This window comes from Falco rusticolus, chromosome 3 (genome assembly GCF_015220075.1).
Source record: "Falco rusticolus isolate bFalRus1 chromosome 3, bFalRus1.pri, whole genome shotgun sequence".
NCBI lineage: Eukaryota > Metazoa > Chordata > Aves > Falconiformes > Falconidae > Falco > Falco rusticolus.
Genome location: NC_051189.1, coordinates 50,997,067 through 51,019,406, shown reverse-complemented (window position 1 = coordinate 51,019,406; position 22,340 = coordinate 50,997,067). Strand labels below are relative to the sequence as shown.

Sequence of the window (22,340 nt, the reverse complement as noted above, 5' to 3'; positions counted from 1 at the left end):
ATTCTTTCATATCTACAACAGTTAACATGCAAACTATACGAATCTTTCTAATTATTAGTACAATTCTAGGCTCAAAATACGAACCAAGCACTATATTAACATTTTTTCTTTTATGTATCCTTACTTGCACTTTCTTTATATAAAAAGAATAAAGTTTTAAATTTCTCAGCTGTTTACCAAAGCAGGAAAAAAAAAAATTTGAAACATAGCATTAGAATTCAATTATGTATTACATACAGTATAGTTACTGTAATTTTCATCAGGTTCACCAGAATTTGGCGCTCTGTCTCCCAATATCTTAAACTACTGCATTCAAACTGCAGCAAAACCACAATTCACCAATATTAAGTGACCTGCCCATTTTCTCACGCCTTTGCGTATACTGGCTGTATTAAGATAATGAGAACAACACTCAGATGTCTTCAGTAATAATAATGACAATAATGTTTGTCTTCCTCTCTTTACATATACATGCTGCATATAGTTTGACTGACGGATACAGCCATCCAACCCAGAGCTGGTTGTAATTTACAGTTTAGCTTGCAATGTGCTATGGGATCTCTTGAGATGAATAGTACTATACAAAATCAGGGACATTACAGGTGAACAACAAATCAAATGGTCACTTAGCACACATCCTGACAGAAAAGGGACTGCTTTCTGTTGTTCATGGTGTAATTTCTTCTGTCTCATCTTAAATGACTCTTCTGATGAAAGGTACCTTTCATCACTGCCTCTAAGAGGCAAATTTACAGACTAGTAGAGGTAAATGCAGAATCTTTGGCTGAGGCCATGCCAACCGCCTGCTACAAAAGGTTTGCAGACTGCTGTACTGCTGTTCCTTAGTCATGTTCACTTGGAAGACAGACACAATACTAGCACTCTTTAGGATTCATTTGGGGAATAAAGTTTCTCTGCTGAGAAAGAGTTAGCAAGGCCCTCTCAGCAGCAGTGAGAAATAGGTGATCACCTCCCTAAGGCTTTGCCAGATCACTGCCACGCTTTGAGCGTAGCTCCCAGCTCCTGCTCTGCTCCTGTCAAAAACAGCTTTCTTTGCAAAGGGTCCAGCACATTCCTTCATCACGAATAGTAACATAATTAAAAATCCCATTGAAGACTCACATTGACTTTAACAAAATATGGATCAACCTCCCAAATTCTCCTACTGTCTCTAAAATCATGCTCTGCCTGCAAAGGACTAGGGAACACCATCATCAGTTTTAGTTCCTCAGCAAAGCTGATGCAGAGATGACAGTTTTAGATATACATTAGAGGTGGCTAAGGGTATAAAGCCTCAAATCTATCTTACAAAGGACAGCCAACATCTATTTTCATCTTGCTGACAACATGAACAACATTTTTATTCTGCTCAACAAAACATTAACAAGGACTGAATCTGCAATTCTTTCTGCATCAATTCAACATTAAACTGCATCTTCTGAGATGCTGATGTGCCTACAGGAAGCTGCAACTTGCTTTGCTCAAACCTTCACCTTTTCCTTACATCAGGCTTGATTGTTCCTGGACTACACTTCCCAAGACACACTGCAGAAGGAGCTCATGTATATCATGAAACATTTAGTGAAATCAAGGATGCCAGTGTAGTAAGAATTCTTGTATCACATCTCTCCCTTTGTAAATACATTGTACCCACTCATTTGCTGGCACTTTATAGCAACCACTAACTGCAAATAACCTAAAAGACTTCAAAGCACTTGAAGTCAACAGATGAAGTCAGCTATGCAGACAAGTAACTACTTTATCTACATCATTTAGGCCTTGTCTGCTCTAAGAGAAATAACGCTATTACTTTATTGACAAGTCACACCTGCTACCCAAACCACAATAAAGTCCAGTTCTCCTCACTAGGAAAACTCTAAATTCAAAATCCTATGTCTACAACTGCCAAATCTGCATGGATCACCAAGATGTTAAAAAGACCACACAGACAAACCCTGTTCTGTTCCGTGCAAATAGCCTATTACAGTACTGTATTTTGAGTGCTACAGCCCTTAAAAGGAAATGACACAGCAATTACCCATCAAATTGAACCATTTCTAGCATAACTTTTCACTGGGGGTATTCTGCACGTATCCTGCAATTGGTGTTCTGGGGAGACACCAGGCACAGCTGCATGTCTGGTAAATACATGTGTTTGTTTTTTTACTTATGGGTGTGTGTGAAATTAAATTCAATTTGATTCAGTAATACTTCACCGGCATGGCAAGCTGGCTAAACTTTGCTGAAGAAAAACGAACAGACCCTTGAGGTAGTTGTTACCAGCTGGTACAATGCATTTAGGATGGGGTTTCATTCTGTATCTAGGGTTTTATTCCATCTATCTATTCATCACTACAGCCCACTTCCCATCTTGCTCAGTCATTTTTAACAGTAACTTGCCATCTGAGGGTACTTCACTACAAAATGCCATCATTGCACTCTCCTCCAGGGGTCAGGAATACTTTTTCTTCAGGCTTATTGACAAACACATTTTATGATTTCTGATGACACCCAAAAAAATCTTTCTGAAACTCCCTCAGATTTTGGATGTTGAAGCAAAAAAGGTGGTGGCTCCATTTCATTTTTTCCTATTAGATTTTCTGCTCAGATGCTCCTTGTTTTTTGGTTTTGTGTCCTTCTTTCTGCTTATAGCTTACAGACATTCCTTCTCCATTCAGGGTATCTGTTCCAGCTTTGCATATTCACTGAAATAAATCTATTACAATGACAGCATCCAGTCTAGCACCTACTGTTCGCATTCGTCCTGTCCAGACCTTAGCTATACTGGGTATCATGAGTTACAGAGACAGAATCACAGCATCACAGAAATATGGAAAGGTTTGGGTTGGCCTAAGGGACCTTTAAAGATCACCTCATTCTAAATCCCCTGCCATGGGCAGGGACACCTTCCACTAGATCAGGTTGCTCAAAGCCCCATCCAGCCTGGTCTTGAACACTTCTAATGATGGGGCATCCACAGCTTCTCTGGGCAACCTGTTCCTGTGTCTCACCACCCTCACAGTAAAAAAATGTTTCTTTAAGTCCAATCTGAAAACTAGCCTCTAAGTTTGAAACCACTGCCCCTTGTCCTATCTCTACAGATGCCTTGGTAAAAAGTCTCTCTCCTTCTTCCGTATAAGCACCCTTATATACTGAAAGGCTGCAATAAGGTCTCCCCAGAGCCTTCTCTTCCCCTGGCTGAACAATCCCAACTCTCTCAGCTTTTCCTCATAGGAGTAGTAGTTCCAGCCCTCTAAGTGGATCCTCTGGACCTGCTCTAACAGGTCCGTGTCTTTCCTATGCTGAGGACTCCAGAGCTGGCCACAGTACTCGAGGTGGGGTCTCATGACAGCAGAGTAGAGGGGAAGAATCACCTCGACCTGCTGGTCACACTTCTTTTTATGGTGGTGATGATTATAATGGTTTATAAGGAACCATTATGATCAACTCATCTGATGCTATGTATAACTCAAGCTATATAAATTTTCTGCATTAATTCTTGCAAGTTATTGATGCTGTAGGTATTGCAGCAATTTATTTTGCTTTTTTTGTCCCGCAGAAGTCAAGCTATTAGAATTATGGGCCCAAGAATTAATGACATTGATGTTGCTTTCACATTTGATCCTCCTGTGCTCCTGTGTTGCAGCAGAAAGAATGTCTCCGGGTTGTGGCAGGATGGCACCTGGGAAATACTATTTCAGCAAGCCATTTAGTAGAATGCTCTCCTTCTCCAGAGCTTGCTTTATGATGCAGAATACTCATGCAATTTTTTTCACATTAAGTTTTTACAATCTGATTTGTAAATTCTGGGGACTGAAGTTTCTAGACTCCCCTATTATGAAGCTGAGCTTTATATAATTTAAGATATATTCAGTGTTCCTATGTTTGTACTTAAACTATTCGGAGTTTTATTCTGAATTTTTTTCAAAGAGCTTATTAGGCATTATGTTGAGGATCCTGCTGAAATTATATCCTTCATTCTCTCATCTTTCGTATTTGTGGCCTTTGTTTCAGTAATAATTATTTAACGGATACTTGAATTGGTGAAACACAGTATGGAAAATCATTAAATCAGTCTGAAAACTCTTATGATTTAGGAAAAAAAGCACACTTATTTTGTTCCCTGGTTTCTAAGTCTACAGGGTCCGCTTGGGACATTTGCAGATTTTAAAGTGAAAGTTCTCAAACCACAGCCTGCAAGACCATTCATGGTTTATGAATCAATAGTATCAGTCTCTACAACCACACTAACCACTAGCATTTTATACACTCATCAGTCAAAAGGCTGATAATGAAATACCTACAGTCCTTGGGAGATTCTGAGAACTGACAGGGAGTTGTTGCTACGACTGACAATCTCTTCTATACAGCTGTGGGGATTACTAAGTGATTTTTGCCTCATTTTTTAACACAAAAGTAGAATTTTCATGAGCATTTGACTGGAGATGATTTTTTTTTAAATAAAAAATTACAAACACCATGGGATTCAAAATGAATTTGTAACAGTTGGTAACTCTCAATTTTTAAGCTATTTTAACATCTATAGAGAAAGATTCCTGCTCTTTTTTACATTAACATCTTTAGGGTACAGATACGGTTTTGTGGTTAGTTTTTCACACAGGAAATAAATTTTTATTTTCATGAGTGATGTTACTATTGGTCAGGTATTTTACTATCTTTCTAGGTCTCAGCTGTGTTCTATTAAAGACAATGGGAGTCCTCCAGCTGTATTTGATGACACGCAATCCAGCATTTAGTGAAGCTGATAAAAAATAGTTTTCTCATATTACGGCTAAAAAAGAAACTTCTAGTAACTGGGGCTAAGGACGTTCCTCCTGTCTGCCCCCTCTTCCCAGTTGCTGGGCTGCCCCATTCAGCTGCATGGAGGATGGGACTTACAAGTCTTCTCTGGAGGGACAGACCTGGCTTCAGAATAGATCGGATTGTTTGCACATCAGGGACCCAAGACCACATTTTCATAACTCCACACAGAAGTTTTTATTGCCTGTAATAGCCAGTTTAGTACCTTGAGGGCCGAAAGTTGAGCAACATTGCTTTTCAGCAATAGCTGTAACTATATACTACACCTCATACCATACAGCTACCTACACACAGTAAGAGAGCATCAGGGCTGGTAAGCAAATGGTGTCTTAAGTACCGGGTCCTGGCAAAAGCAGAAAGCAAGGGTGAACACCAGCAGTAACAGTGGCGCAAGGCTTTATTTCCACTCCCTGCACCTCAAGTCATGCCAACCATGACATGTCACTATTTACAGCAAGTATTTATTTGTAACTGCAGTGCCGTTGGGCAGCCCTACACCTGCCAGCAGGGTCTCTTGTGGCATCACATCATGGTACAGTGAATTTACTTAAGGCACCTGGGGCTTGTTTCCAAAGACAAGGGCTTCCCTAAGTCAGACCACTTGTTCCCAGAGGCCTGTGATGTCTGCAGGCTATAGGGCCATGGTGCAAGCATGCTGCGGGTGTCTGATGAAATAGCTACCAGCCGTACGGCCTCGTACATGCACCAGCACCCATCCCCTGCTGGGAACAAGGCAGGCTGGCATAGAAGTCCGCCCACACGGCTGCTCTGGCCAGACAGGGCTATCACCTGCCTATCTCCAGCACTAGCATTATTCTGGGTGCTACCAGTGCCAGCAGTAACCACCGCGCTGGGCAGGCACTGGGCATTTGCTGCACGGAAAATACTCCGGAGCCACTATTTTACCTCACGTTCTGACCGAACGCGCGGGGCCGGCACCGCCCGCGGGCGGGGCACAGGCCGAGGCCCGGCGGCTGCGGGACGGCGGCCGCGGGGCGGGTGGGCTCCCCCTCCGCCCCTGCCAGCCGCAGCCCTTTCTGCGGAGGGCTGGCACGGCCTCGCAGCGGGCCCCCGCGGGAGCCAGGCCGGGCTGCGGCGGGGGCCGGGGGGAGGCGGCGATGGCCGGGCGGGAGGCGCTCTGCGCCGCCTCGGCGGCGGTGGCCGCACAGGTGCTGCCGCAGCCCGTCGCCATGGGAACCGCGCGCGCGGCGGGGGGGCGCTGCCGAGGGCGCGGTGGCCGGGCCCGGCCGGGCCCCCCTGCTCCGCGAGTGGGAGTGAGGAGCGGGTGTGCGTGTGCGTGTCCCGGAGGTATTTCACTGTTACCATAGGAACAGGCGGGGGGAGGCGGTGGCGGCACAGCCGCACCCTCTCCGCGCTCCCCCCTCCCCCGTGCCCTCAATGCCAGCCCAGGCCCTGAATCAATTAATGGAGCCGCAGCGGCGGCGGAGCGGCACCGGGCTGGGGCGGTGGGGGCTGGAGCGGCGCGGGCTGGAGCGGCGCCCCTCAGGGCAGCCCCCGCACCCAGCTGGCGTCGCGGCCCCGGCTGCCTCCCGCGGGGCGGCCCCAGGCCCCGGGACGCGGGCCCCCGAGGGGCGGCCCCGGCAGATGGCCCCTCCGCAGCCGGCGCCGCTCCGCGCCCGCCGCCCCCTGCCGCCGGCAAGGTGCGCCGGGGAGAGGCGCTGCGGAGCACCGGGCGGCACCCCTGGGAGCCGGGGCGGCCTGTGCGGCGCGGGGAGAAGGGGCGGGGGGAGCAACAACAACAAAACCCCAACTCCGCACGGCGCGGCGGTTGTTTACGGCACCATATGGCTGCAGGGGGAGGGGTGAAGGAAATGCCTGCCGGCTGCCGAGCCGCTGCGCTCATTATGTCCGATGGAGTCACGGTCACCGCGCCTCCTGCCAGCGCCCGGCCCGCCGCCTGCCAGCCCCGGGCGGCTCCAGCTCCCAGCACACGCGGGTTCGGGGGCGCGGCGTGCCCCGGAGCGGAGGGACCCCGCAAACCCTCCGTGTGGCCAGGGGCGCTCTGAGCTCCAGGGACTAAAAATCCAGCGGGCTGGCTGCCCTTCTCTTGCCGGCGAGGCAAAATTCAGCCCCTTCCCCCAAAGCCCGCCTCTCTTTCTGTCAAAACCGATGTATATCCTTTGTGTGAAGATGAACGTATGGGATGTAGCTCTGCTTTGAACCGCAACACCGCAGTGCTCCAAACGCGAAAGGAAAATGCAAAACGAAAATGTCGCCGGTGGTGTTTGTGGTGTGGTGCGAGATGAAAACCCGACCCATTTCAGGGCATTTCTGTTTATTGCTGACACGCTGAGGGCCGGAGCTGAAGTACCGGGCGTCAAACGCTACAGCGCGATCCGCAGCGATTAGCGCGACCCGCGACCCGCAGCGGCCCCGGCGGGGGTGGGGGGGGGAGGGGGGAGGCCGCGCATCCCGCCCCCGGGGACCCCCCCGGGCAGGGGCCGGGGACATGCCTCGGAACAGCTTATGTCTTTCCTCTCAATGATTCGTAAGATAGGTGCTGAACCTCGGTGGCGTTGGAGGGAGAGAATCCACAGACTATGGGGTCTGATAACAGGCAGCGAAGCTGCTATCCATATTACCTTGTAAAATTGAAGTATTGATTTTTTTTAAAGCATGGCTTGCTACTTAGCAGACCAATCCCACCGCTATTGTAGTCACTGGGATTTTGCTATTGACTTCAGCGGGAACAGGGGTTTTTTTGCCTTGAAAATGGTCTATTTCACATTATTATGGTAATGTCATTCAGCAGTTCTTAAAATCGCCCTTCTTGGCCTTGAACGTTTTAAAAGAGCAACGTACAATTTATTTCAGCTCAACTTACACCCCTCATTTCTGCTCATGTCATGTCCAAAGTTTTGTTTAGATAAATATGATAGATGACTTACTGCTCCAGATGGTTGTGGGTGGATTGGACCCAATAGAATCTCCAGCTACATGGTTTTAAGGTTTTTTGTTTTCTTTTGTTTTTGGGGTTTTTTTAATTTTACAGAAGCCTAGATTTAGCAACCCATTTGTAGATCTCCTCTTGTGTGCAGCTTAGACTGCTTTTGGTTGCTCACCAAAATAGCATGTCTTCCAAAGAAAGATTAAAAATATTAAAATGCAGCCAGCACAGTGAGTGGTTCAGTTCAACTGATGTTACACAAACGGGCTGATCCTACTGCCTGTAGATAATATACATTTGAATCTTGGCACCTGCCACTGGATTGGAATTCAAAATGAGAAACAGCAGGCCTCGAGGTCTGGAAATAAAGGCAACAACACAAGGAAAAAGACTGTTCTCTGCCTATTAGTAAATTATCTGCAGCAGCAAAGACAAATGACAAGGATCAAGGAAAATGCGTAGCACTTGGGACATCAAATAGGTATTGGGGCAATGACACAATGGTGAACACATTCACATTCAAACTGGGAGGTGTATCTAGCACCTATTTGTATAACGACAATGTTTTTAGTGTCTGGTGCTTAGCTACTTTCTGCTATATCATACTGTGATACTCATTAAATGGTAACTAATAAACTCAAATTTTAAATAAATGCTTGGGAATAGACATAGAATTTATTCAAAATTTCACTTAAATCAAATTTCCATGAAAAACACCCCCCAAAAAATTGTGTTTCATCTTCCTCATATTTTCCAGACAGTTTTAATTGTTAGGTAGTTCATATCTTAAGGTTGCTCTGTGCTTATAGGTAGCCAACAGGTATGCCTAGCTGCTTAAATACTAGTTTGGAAGATCAATAGTAGTTTTATCACCAAATTAGCAAGAAGCATCAGCCTCATTTTACCTGGTTTACTTCATTAGCTTTATTACTATTATTATTGTTATTGTTATTGTTATTATTATTATTGTTATTGTTACTATGACATGTGTAATATGTGTTTTCCAGGCTTATTTTACTTTCCTCAGCCTCCACCTCTCCCAAAGCTGACTTTCTTGCTTTAGGATGAGTTCAGAGGAAGCTATTAAGCCAAAGTTTGTTTATACTTGATTAGCTTTAACACTTTATTTGTTCTCTCATCTCACTTTTATTCCACTCTTATTAGAAGCAGAATTGCTCTAATGCATATATAGTTCCAAGAGACAGGGAAAAGGGAAAAAGAATTCTCCCCAAGCAGATGTCCTAATGCAATATCCATAGAAAAGTGAGAATACTTAAAAGAAGCAAACAACCTCAACAGCGTAATGGGGGTGAGTGTGTTGTGTATGTTTAGTTGGGAAGGGGACTGGATGAGAGATGCATTTTTAATCAACTTAAGTATATAGAAAGTTTAAAGGAGTAAGATCAAGCTCGTTCTCCAGTTTGGTTTTTCCCTCCCTAAACAATCAGAATATGGGGATTTCTACAACAAAGAGCTGTCTATACAGTGCATTGTGATGAGTGCAACACTGGCATTACAGATTATAACCAAAGAGGTGGGTGTAGGGTGCTCCTAGTATTTATTTTACAGCTGAATTTGGCCTTGCTGTAATTAAACCTTTCTAGATATTTTTATACATTTTATAAACGTGTCTATACACTTACTAAGTGCTGGTCTAGCACATTGGAATATCCTGTGGCAAAATTGGATACCAGGTACAGGTAAATTACTGTTTACAAAAGGAAGAACTTGATCTGAACGTATCCTATTGAGAATTAGTCATTGCCACCCAGTCAACCGATATCAAGTGATCGGGGTGTGGAGCACACATGGTGGATGCTTTGTGAGTGGGCTCCTCCATTGGACACTGCCCATTAAAAAGCCTAAGCATCACTCAGGGGCTGCACTATGTCTTCAAAACATAATGTCTGTGCCAAAAAAACTGATTCACAGAGCTTCTGCTGGTCCTATCCCAGGAGGGTATTTCATCCAGCGCAATTTAGGACGACCGGACCGGTCCTTCAAAGCCTCAGAGATTTCACTGGCTTGACTCCTTCCATCTTCACACAGCTACAGTTTTCCAGCTCTTTTGTAGGTCTGTTAGTTCGCTCTTTGGATCTGTTAAGCAAAGTACTAATTCACTTTAAAATATTTTCACATAACCATCTATATTGTACTTTATTTGCCTGCTTTCAGATTACAGCAAGCATGATAATGCAGATTTGTTAGAATTTTTGAAGTCTGTATATGTGGAAATTTTACTGACTTTACAGTTAAGAATTAAATTTCTAAAAAAAACCCCAAAAACTTGCTTAACCCAAGTTCAATGATAAGTGGCAGAAAAGACATAGTTCATTAGAATGCTATTAATTAAAATTATCTATTTATTACTATCAATAAAATTTGACCCTCTTTCTCCTATTTAGGAATACTTTTTCCCTGCTCAGTTTTTGAAAGCAGTCCTTTTGGTTCACGTGTTTCATTAGGAATACAGGTAAAACAATCTTTTCAATTCCACAGTCTGAGGTAACTTGCCAAAACTGGGCTGATCTGCAGAGAATAATAATATACAGAAGGGCAATTAAAAGGGAGAAAGTAGTCTTATCCAGCTCTAGAACTAGCTTTATTTATTTTGCTTTATTGTTTGCTTCAGTGCAAATTTAACTACTTGAAAGCTCACCATATGCCCAATTCAACTCTCAAATTACACCAAAACAATGATAATCAGGCCTTGTGCACTGGTAAAACACAGCAGAGGATTTGTTTAGGCTTTCTAAAAAACGCAGAGTCAAAGTGCAATGAGTTCACAAAATGCATCTTTTGGAGAAACTCGTTTTTGCTGCTGCATCCATACAGAACTTACTGTCCCATCTCCTTGCTGGATAAGCCCAAATTGAGAAAAAAGAGGTAAATAGATGTGGTCTGTCTGAACCCGGTTTGAGACAGATGCCTGGCATTGGAATATAGCACTCATTAAAAGGAGGCTGAGCTGTTTGCTTGCTATGAATGAAATACTTTAGTATTATGGCAACCATGGCCGTGAAGCTTTGCTGAACTCTCAGAATATAAAAAGATAAAGGTTATCAAAAGATGTAATAAAAAAAATTATGACTATATCTAGATTAAGGGAGAAAAGGATGAGTTACATTCTTTTCTCTTTTCCACTGCAGTTTCTTGAGAAATGCAAAGGGGCAAGTCATGTAATTATATATATGAGACACTTGCTGGTCAGACTGGTCAAAAGCAAAGTCTTCCAGAAATTGAATGAGCTAATTTCCTATCATATTTGCAATTAATTCTCTAATAATTCTGTTCTTTTTATCTTTTTTTCCCACTGTAGTATGAGTTTGGTAATAGTTGCAACAAATACAGACACAAAAAAGCTAGCACAAGTAGACAAAAATACAGAGGTGAAAACATAACATTACTTCTCATCACCAAGTGAAGTAAACTGATAAAGAGAGGTGGTTCGTCACAAACGTTCTGTATAAATCACAATAATCTCATGCACTGGTCCACATAGGATAGTGCTGGAGCTCAGATACTTGACTGTCTCCTCCCTTCCTCCAGACTAGTAATACCACTACCGCAACAAGCCATAGAAACTGCTACAGTCCACACTACAACCCACAGACCATCTAGTCCCAGTCTCCAAGGGAGTCTGCAAAGGATGCTTCAGAGCTCAGTAATTAGTAAATAAACAAATAAATCCCTAAACAAAGTACAGTACATACAGGTGCATTGTGCAATAACGACAGCTAGCTTCAGCCAACCTAAGAACACCTACCTAAAACCTAATAATCTATTCATGAAACAAGAGCATGAAGGCTGAGACCACCAGCAATATTAAAATTTAGTACGAGGAGGAAAGGGATGGGAAGATGCTGGGATTTCACTGCGCTCCAGAAGTCTTTCCTTGTGTTGACTGTATGGGTAGAACTATGACTAACCCTGACAGATGCTCTATGGCAAAACACCTGGGAGATGCTGCAGGATACCAGGTAGCAGCAAGACAGAGGCAAGTGCCATCACCAGTGCCCGCACTCCCAGGGGCACAGTGCAGGAAGGGCAGGAACGCGACCTCATCCTCACTTCTGTTCCAGCCAGCCAAGCTGAACTGACGTAAAGAGCATGCTACAGCCTTATGAGAGCCACGGAGCTATCACTCTCTTGTAAAATCCATGGAAGAAGTTTCGGTGAAATCATTCAGAGTTTCTCTAGGGGATGCAATGCAGACTTCTCATTCCCAACACTACAGGTTATAAAACAACGGCCCAGTTTTGAATTTAGCTTTTGAGATGGTTGTCAAAAGAGTCTTAGATGATGGAATAGGATTAAAAGGGGTGGCTGCTGAATTCCCTTTCTTTGCTGTTCATCAGTATTTATGCCACACCATTTCTCTCAGCTTCTTTCTGCCTCTTCACATGTCTGTTTTCTACTGTGCATTTTCTTTTAATGTTCATCTTTCTGGGTGATATAAGAGAAACAGATTTTAATGGTTCCAAGTACTCCTCTTCTTTAATTAGCTTAGTTACCTTCCCTGGACCTTTCATCTGTCATGACCTTTTAGAGATGAGATAAATACACCAAGCATGTTATTAAAGGCAAGGAAATACCATTTAATTAATGAGAAGAATAAGTTTTCAACATTATTCCCTATACTTTTCCTAATGCAGATTTTTGTTATACCTACTATGCTTATTGTAAATACGCTTATTGATTTGTTTGGAGTTATTCCTAAATATTTCCCTTGAGATGTTATACGAATTCTATGCATTTTAAATGTGATTGAAAAGCTTGAATTCGTCCTTTCCTTTCAAAAAGCTAATGTCACAATGGCATAAATGTAAATTATCTGGCAGTGGTCTGTAGGGAATTCTGCCTGCCATGATTTCTCCTTTTTTCCTTTGTTATGATATTTCTATTTTCCCTCCAAATTCTTCTTTGACTTGCTTAACCTAATTAATTTGCATTTCCATCCAGTGCTGAAACCCCTTCATTTTTCTGAGGTTTGTGCCTATATATATACATATATACTTATGGGTGTATATATATGCACATTGGGCTGCATTTGTATAGCTCTCAAAGGCTTCTTATGGTTTCCCACTCTCCACCAGCTTTCATTTGTCATCACTGCCAAAGTTTCAACCCTGCTTTAATAAAGTCAGAATTTGATTGGTTTAATTTCAGAGGAAGCCAGAACCAAAGTTTCACCTGAAAATTGTTTTTAAGACTTCTTCACACAACAGGTTAGAGGAACATAATTAACTCTTACAAAACCCAAACTAGTTGCAAAACCCAAGTATGGTTCATATAGACACTTAACTCTATTTTTGATTATTTTCTTATTGATTTTTTCCCCCTGGTGTTGAAATATGGTTCACTGGTCTGTCATTTCTATGAACTATCTTTACCACCTTGTTTTCTCTCTTTCTAGTGCTTTTTTTGCCATTGTCCAGTATCATTGCCATATATAGTGGCAAATAATACATTTTAATAATATTTTAGTTATTTCATTAAGTTCTTTAGTGTTCTTAGATTTGTATTAGTCCCGATGCACTGCAAATTGATATCTTGATTTGTCATCAACTCTTTTTTTAATTTCTCTACTTCTGAGCATTCTTCAGTTTCATCACCTGAAAAATGTAAACCCAGGATAGGTATTTCCTCAGCACCCACAACAGAGAAGATACACACTGAAAAATAAAGTTCTTTGAAACCTTTTTTACTCCTCGTCTTTCCTACCTGCTGAAACTTCTGGCCATACCGTAGCTGTTCTTCGCTTAATGTATGTAAATACTTGTGTAATTACTTGCTTGTCACTCTTCTTCTGTCAGCTCAGGGTAGTGAGCATTGGTCCATTCACAAGTTTGATTTCCCATATGCCAACACAATGCTGCCTTACCCTACAGATAATGATTTAGTGGCAGTGACTTCAGCTCTGGATCTGCCTTGAATGGAAGTTTTCTACAAAATCCACCTGGCAGTATTGGTAGTGGTACATGTAAGTCCGGAGGCAAAAAAGAGAGCACTCGTTTAAAAATTGTACAATGAGTTAGTCATAAGTCATTTAAGTGCAAATGATGTCACCTCCTAAATTTTCTTAAGTACAGTCAAAATGTTATAGCATCCATCTCCTCTTGTATTAAAAACTTTGGGGTAAGAAAATTTACACAACTTTCAGACACACAGACCTTACTGGCAATATAATATATAAAACCTCTCATTTCCCAGAGGAGCTTAATTACAGGCTCTCAAATGAAAAAGGTTGAATGAGCTTCATCCTAGGCTCAAGTAGGTCATTTAATAAAAACTGTCTTTCCAAGTCTATACAGAAAATTTATTTCTGAAAAAAACTCTTTACTTGAGGTTAACTCTGACATAGATCAGAACTATTAAGTAAACCCCCCCCCTAAGTTGGAGAGTATCCATAGATACAACTAAAGGGTTCAAACCCTACAATTCAATTTCAACAACTAGCTGTAATCCCAGCAGATGCACATAGTTAACTGTCAGGTTTTGCAGCTTGCAGAGTTATTGAGTAAGCAGTTAGAAGGCTGTACAAATGCCCATGATAAAGTTGACCACTGCTGAGAAAATCCCTTTACATCCAGAAGAATGCTAAACGGCATTACTTTTAGCAAGTTTTTCCTGGATATTGGCAATGCCTACCTGGATACTTTATGTTTTAAAACCATTACAAAGCACCTTGCTAGTGGAAATGTAAGGTTTTGAGGCTAATCTCTTTAGAACAAAAAGGTAATTTAAGAAAGCTACAGGATCACTTTCAGTGCTGCTGCAGGACAATGCAAACAAGTCTCAAGCACCAGCTAATACCTCCCGAGTTTTCTAAAGTCAGAGAGACTTCTGGCAGGTTAAAATGACAACTACGCCATTAAAAACGTCTTTTACATCCTGGAAAGATCTACTCATTTGGGGGGCTGTGTTGACCAGGGTCAACCTACTCAACAAGGGACAAAAGATACCTGTGATGCTCAGTGGTGCATGGGAGGCTGCAGATTCTGGTATGATCCTCTTGGAGCATGTTCCCTGCCACACTGTCTCATGATCTTTCTCCATATCTATCTCATTTATATGCCCTGCTTGTTTTGTTCCTCTTTTACTGGCAAACTCTTGACAGGTGTATCCTGCGTACGGGGAAAGATCAGGACCCAAATAGCTTCCTTCAGACGAAACCCAGCAGCTGCCGGTTGCCTTCTTTCAACAGCATACCAAAAATTACGGCTCAATGTCAGCCAATTTTAATTTATTTCTGTAGCATAAAATGCAAGTTGAATCATTAACTCCCACATTTGTCCAACACTAGCACTAGTCCTCTTCCCCAGGGGCCTGTGTTGAGGATGAGCCCTCTCTACACAGAATCTTTCTGTGTATATATGCGCGTACTCTCTCCAGATCGTGTCTCCTTTCTGTCTAAAGCATTGAACAAGAGCAATGGTGATCACCTCAGATGGTAGGGAAACTTTCTCCATAAAGAGATCAGAAAAAGCCCCGTTGTGCTGTATTGATGTCTATCAGCCCATTTTAGCACTAACCTGCTAATAAATGCCTACTTATTTCCCACTGATCACGTAGCTGTGTAGCTACAGAAACAACGCTCAGTGTGTATAAAGAAAACACAGGGCTGAAGTGTCTGAGCTGGAGTCCTTACCATGCTGCATCACGACTGAATCCAGTGCAGCTTCACTGACAAGAGGCTGAGGGTATGATAGTGAAGGACCAAGTTCACTGTCACCTCAGTCTTCTCAGCAAAGGTTCACAGCAGCATGAAAATTAAACTGGGATTTTCTATTTTGGATCACTGGAAATATTGGGGCTTTTGAACTACAAGCCTGGCCTTCAGCAGGTTATAGCACTGAATCTGTCATCCTGTCTCTCACTACATACATGTATATATGGGATGAATACATCAATAGCAGTTTTTGCTAGGGTACTGCTACACCCTATTTAATGTTTCTAAAGTAACATTAACATTTCCTAGGTTTGCAGAAGGACTGCTTTAAAACGCTCCAGGTTGAAAAATTTCCTCTTTGGCTCATGTTTCTTTGGAAAAATCTAGCACAACATTGCTACCAAGAAATCTTGCATTTCTCTCTCTTTTACCTCTCCCTTTGCCTCTCTCTCACACACACGTGTGGAGATGGCATCTTACATATGGCCACTTTAACATCTTTAAATTTCAGGACAGAGTTACTGTCTTTGTTCATGAACACGTCGCTGAATGCCTGCATTAAGAGTTGCCAACTAAACCCAGTTTGTTCCATCTGCTATGACCATTTTCCAGCGCTATCTGATTCACCAGCATCCCCCCTCACTAAGTCCACCGGGAGGTCTGCAAACAGCAGGGCAGAGGCTGTGGGTAATGGGAGGAGACAAAGCTCTGCAGACCTGAACAGGGGCTAAAGAAAATGTGGTGGGCAGTTAAAATGGGACGGATACGGCAGGATCGAATACCGCTTCTGAGCCTGGAAGGTGCATTTAACAGGACTGTAAACTACCACAGAACTGCACCTTGGGATAAATTATAGCTCACCCTCAGCATCACCTTTCCAAGGTACTTACTGCCATGATGTGCTGGCAGTTCAGTAGGCTACAGAGCTACCGATATGTATTTGACAAACACTTTTATTCATTCTTTATATTGACGGCTGCAAAAATGGGGAGAAACACAATGAAGCAAAGCTGCTTATTTTCAGATTGCTATAAAAATCCCTAAAATAATGAACAATATAAAACATAAGATAATTTAAAGCACCATATTTTGGCATATAAGCTATTTATACTGTGATCTGTTTCTTGTATTGTTCATAAACAGTCATTTCTAGAAAATCAAATGAACCATAAACTCTTATGTCCATCTACTATTCTTCACCACTAACATAACAAGAGGTGGGCTGAGATACAGCCTGTCCTGTAGAACTGACTGGCCTGTAATTTTAAGCCCTAAATCCTATAATCAGTTTCAGTAGTACAGCACCGCACCTGCAGAGAGCCTCACTGGTTTACTAGCAGCAATCCAAGAAGTACCAGATCCTCCTGGAGGATCTAGAGATTTAACTAAACTGAACAAAATCTGGTTTCTGAATGAAAGTTCGTTCTATGCTTGTAGTCGAAAAACATAAAAGAAAGCACAGGAAAATTCATACATTAGGCTGGCGACTTCATTAAAGTCAGTGGAGTCATTCCAAATTAATAATGACATAAAAGCAATCTGAACTTGGCCTTTAAGGTTATATTCTATTAGTTTGCTAATACTGTGTAAATTCTATATTTGAGAGTATCCTGCAGTCATCTTGACCATTCTTTTTTTAAAGAAAAGTTCTGCTTACAATCCACTGATACAGATTGGGCCATTATTTTATAACTTATTTTTAAATCAACACCGATTTTAGGAGCCATATTTCTGTCTATGGACAACATCAAGCAAGAGAAAGAAAAGTGGTGAAAATAAATTTGTTTTCAAATTGCCAATCAATAAATAGTTCCAGTTTAAGAACTATGCAGGAAATACAGACCAAAAAAACAAAATCCACCATAAAAATCATGTATAGAGTGAAAAAAGATATTGTAGTAGAAATAGTAGTTCCATGCCTCCTTATGGATTGTGAGTACCAACCATGAAGAGCCCATACTCTCAACCATTTGGCATATTTGTTGGCTTAATACATATATACAATGTGTCTAGGCTAGGCATAATTTCGCTACTTTCACAAAGTGCAGCTTGGGCTTAATGAAAGAAAACCTACAGTGAAGTAGCAATCTGAAAAGTTGCAGAAGGCAGGTACTCGCTGAGTTGTATATAGGAATACCTTACTGTGTGCTGTCCCATTCTGGACCTAAAATGGCTGTTTTGCAGGGGATGTTGTTGCCTGGTGACCAAAAGTGCATCTCCTAGGCCGCAGAGGGATGTGAACATTCAGAAATTGATTTGTTCCTGTTGCTCTTGAGAAGACCCGTAAAACAGATTAAGCCAGCACATAATCATCTATGCATTCTCCTTGCTGGCATGCTTAAACTTGATATTGAAGACAGGCCTGTGATTTTGAGCTACTTACCAACCAGGCAAGGGAAAAAACAGAGTAATACCTCATGTGCTGCTGCCCACAGAATATGAAAGCAGACCAAGCCTCAGCTACTGTGAGACTGCAAGACACCCTTGCTTCAATTAAGTCTGTGTTGTACATCTAGCCTGTTCCGGTGCAACCTCCCAGTTGCTATCAGGCTCTCTTTCTTTCATTAGAATCAAGTAGTTAATTAGCCCCAGCCTGTCCTCTCTCCTTCTCTCTTTCCCTTTAACGCAGCAGTAATGATGTCTAATTACCAGCAGCAGTGGATTACAGCACCATCAGGAGCAAATCTCTCTGGCTGACAGCAAAGCTGAGCAGCAAATCTTAAAGCTTCAAGGAGAGAATAATTCCTAACAAAGTATTTGAATATTTGCTTATTTTTGACCAGCTTGTGACTGTAGCGTCCAACTTTTAAATTGATCCATCCTGTTACTACAGAGGGAGCGCTCATGCTGCCAGCAGTGATTAATTTTAAATTGAAATTACTTTTACCTATGGTGAGATCAAGTGATGGACAAGAAGGGGAAGAGGATGAGGGAGAGATTCACGGTTTGGGGATCTGTTACTGTTTGTGGCTGTCTTTGTGGACTAGACAGGCTCAAATGTATGGTATAACAAGGTGGGGGGGGGAGAACCAAACAAAACAGTGGGAATGTTTATTAATGGTCATAAATAAATAAACTCTTAAATAATGAGTAAGAGTTAAAGAAATGAGCAAATGGGTTTTTAATGCTTACCAACAATTACTGTCTGATGAAAATCCTGTCTTTCCCTCTGTACCTTATCGTTCCTGGCTGTCTGAAACCCTCAGCCTCTTGAAGTCAATAGAAGCTTTGCTACTGGCTTTCTCTGGGCCAGGGGCTGCATCCCTGTTCTGTCAAAACGATTGTTTCTGAGCCTTCAGTGTCTGGCAGGCGCTGCCTCTGCCCTGCCAATAGCTCATACAAACCATCGCCTCCCTACAGGTCTACTTAAATACTCCTCTGCCTTTTGTGATGGGATAGTGACACCAGATTGATGGCTTTAGGAAGGGGGCAGTATTTGTTCCTCAGAGCTGAACGTTGTATGAGAGTGCTGAGTATCACCTTTTCTTATTTATGTTGGACAACAGATTTACATTGGCCAGCAGGAGGAAATTTTACCTACATGCAAGACCTTTTCTGCAAGGGTTTATATGTCATTGTTCAAGTAATGTACAGATATTCAGGAATTGCTTACAGATAGGTCATGCTAACTTTCCTTTCTTGATTTCATTAGCAGGCATCCTTATTTTATCAGGATGCCTGCTTTGTTGCTTAAGCTGTCTAAAGATAGTTACTTCTATATGAATACATATATAGGGACATACAGAGACATTCTCATTTGAGGGTATGATTCCCCCAAATGAACAAAGGTAAGATCAGCAAGGCACCCAACCTCTGACTGAAATCTCTGAAGGAAAAAAGAATGAGAAAAAAAATTACTATCTGCCCTGAAAATAAAATAGAAGAGGGGATGCAAGGTGGGACTCTAGGCTTTCCACAGCCTGGCAAAGGTGAGAGAAAATAGACAAGCTAATCATCACCGAGCCTTTTGTTTCAGAGGCCCAGAGCAGCACTTAATTTTGAAATTCCATCATGTAAAATTAAGGTTAGCCTTTTTATTTAGTAGCGTAGTCAATGTAATTTTAAAAAATACTGAATTTGGTTACAGTTTTGAACTTGCAGTGAAAAGGATAGTCTTAGGAATAAACCATCTTGCCTACTGGCTCTCCAAAATTATTATTTTAGTAAGCAGAAGATATATTAAAAAATACCAACCTAAGTGGAGACTTCTGCTCTAGACACGTCTTTGTTATAGACTGTATTTACAGTACCCTGTGGGGTCAGAGATTAGCAATCGGTCATCTAATGGTAGAACAGAAATCTGCCAAACAACCTGAATCTATAGGCAGACCTAGAACGCTTTGGTGAATAAAAACCATAGAGAGGGAACAAACTCTGTCCAGAGCTTCTCTTTCACTTTCAATCTTCATATTTGTAAACTCTTTAATAATTTCCCACCTTTGCCTCCTCACAGCCGTGACGGCGCTGATGACAAGGGGGCAAATGCAAGGCGGCCTCTGGGAATGCCCAGGTTGGTGACTTCAGCGAGGCAGAGAGAGGCAGATTTCCCTGGCAGCCTACGTCACAGCCCAGCCCAGAATACTTTCCAAGAAGCCCCCTTTGCTGCGCCACCCAGCAACCCTCCCGTTAGGTCAGAATAAACCGCCACTCCAAAAAAAAGAGAGAGAGAGAGAGAGAGAGAGAGAGAGAATATCGCTCATCCAAGCCAAATGCCCAGGCAAGAATATTTTTAATTGCCGGCTTTCCTTTCTCAGCTCCCCCTCCCCACCCGCCCCACGCACAGACAAAAGAAGCTTAGCTTGCGTGACCCAGAGCATCAGAAGTAAGAATAATGATACATTAAGAGAGTTCAATAGGCAAAACCTACTTGCAGCCAACAGTCCCCATCTTCTTAAATAGGAAAATCTGTCGCTTCTGCCACCACCAAGCATAATAGCTCTCCCGCTGTCAGACCTGCGCCCAGCTCTGCGGCTCCCGCGCCTGCCGGGGGATGCCACGCTACCCTGGCGCATCAGATCGAGTTTTAAGCCTTACGGCTGCGAGACTCGCGCACCCCCAGAAAGAGTAACAAAATACAGCCTTCCTTCGGTCATGCGGAACCCTTGCTCCCTTTGTTGAGCATCCTCTCTCCCCGCCGCCGTGGCTGTCGCAGCCGGCGCTTCGCAGCCAGCCAGGCATATTCGTGCCGCTCGGCGGCTCAAGGGCTACGGGCTAAGAATTAAAAAAAAAAAAACAACAACAACAAAAAAAAACCCCAACAAACCAAACCACCACCAATCCTAAAAAAACAGAATTAAATAATATTAAAAAAAAAGGGGGGGGGGGGGGAGAAGCCAACGATATCCCGGGGAAACCCCCCCCAAATCACCGACCGGCGCCGCGCTTGGCTGTGCGCCAGGCAGGCTACCCCCGTGCGCATCGATCAGCCCCGCCGGCGGCGGGGGGCCGCTGCCCGGGGCCCCGGGGCCCGGCACAATGGCCGGAGCGGCGGCGGCGGCGGGACAATAGCCCACCCCACACCCGCCGCGGCGGCCCGGGGGGCACGGGGAGACCGGGAGGACGAGAAGCAGAACGATACCGACCCGGCAGGGCGTGTTGTGCGCACGATCGCTTTAAATAAAAGGACCCACAAAGACCTCGGCGGTGTATAATGTGACAGGCAAACGCAACATGGTGATGATGACTTGGGGGAAGAGGGAGGAAGGAGCCAACTGTGGCTGCGGCTCCCCCTGTGCCTCTCGCTCCCGGAGCGGGCTGCAGCGGCCGACATAGAACAAGGAAGACAATTCTCTACTAACCGTGGTTTTGACTGGCACGTACAGCACTTGCTTCCCTCCTCCAGCACCACCACTGACCTCGTCCGAGTTGCCGAGCTGGAAGCCTTTAGATTTGACCCAGAATTTGAATTTGGCATTATCCGTGGAGCTCGACTCGGAGCCGTTCAGGAGCTGGACGATCCGGTCGTATTTTTTACGGGTCACCGTCTTGGTTTTTCCTGAGTCCCCGTAAGTCCTGAGACACCAGTCTTGAAACTGGCGGTACATGTCCCGGTCGCTGCTCTCCATAATCTCCTAGTACACACACGCACACATGCACACGCCGGGGCGCACACACGCACACACACACGCACACACACAGACACGCACACGCCGCCCCGCAGCGGGCCGGGGTGCGGGGCCGGGCCGCCCCGCCGCACTTTGCACCTGTTCACCCAGCGCTCATGAAAAATGCATCCACCTCCGAGCCGGAGCGAAGGAGGTCCCGGTGCAGGCAGATCCCAGCGGATTTTTTTGTTGTTGTTGTGGTGGTTGTTGGTGGTGGTGGTTCGGGGGGGGGGGGGGGGCCGGGAGGGGGATGGGTGAGGGGGGGCAGCAATCAGTTGAATAGTGTGGCAATGTTCTCCTTCATTATTATTATTTTTTTTCCACAGGAGGCAAAACGGGTCTGGTGGAGTCTCCTCTTATCCTTCCACTACGTGATCAGTCTTTTTAATAATTGTGCAAGGCAGGACTATCCCACTGGCTCCAGCAGCGCCTTACTCGGCGAGGGTTCGGGTGGATAAATAATTAAAATCCTATCCCTCGGCTTAGCGAAGAGAAAAGAAAATATTGACTCGGATCCTTCTTCTTTTCCGTACATCAGCTGCACCCGAATTCACCCTGGATAGTACAGGTGAAGGCAAGAAAAAGAAAAAAAAAAAAAAAAGGTGGGGGAAGAAGAAAAAAAGCCCACCCTCCTCCGCCCCGGCAGCTCTCGGCTGCCTTCTGGCAAGGCTTTCTGTCTGTCCTGGCGGGCTGTGCCTCTCCCTAAAGCCGCCTCGCCGCGCAGGATGGAGGAAGCACTGAAGGGCAAACTGGTCTCTTTGCTCCCCCTTTATTCCAGGGCTGGGCGGCTTTGCTTTAGGTATCCCCGCTCCGGGCATGAAGGTACTGGAAAGAA

The 22,340-nt window shown here is 43.8% G+C and overlaps 1 protein-coding gene across 4 annotated transcripts in view; it reads right to left on the bottom strand.

The window, feature by feature from the left end:
• NOL4 (nucleolar protein 4) overlaps positions 1-21,693 on the bottom strand; it is a 201,349-nt gene extending 179,656 nt beyond the window's left edge. The window contains exon 1 of one of the 4 annotated variants that reach the window (XM_037381296.1): positions 21,200-21,693. In XM_037381296.1, coding sequence (XP_037237193.1) covers positions 21,200-21,466 — 267 coding nt within the window. In that variant the 5' untranslated portion in view covers positions 21,467-21,693. Of the gene's footprint in view, positions 1-20,268; positions 20,582-21,199 lie in introns of those variants that run through there. The other 3 variants (XM_037381297.1, XM_037381298.1, XM_037381299.1) reach the window with 3 other exon arrangements.
• Between the last annotated feature and the right edge of the window lie 647 nt (positions 21,694-22,340).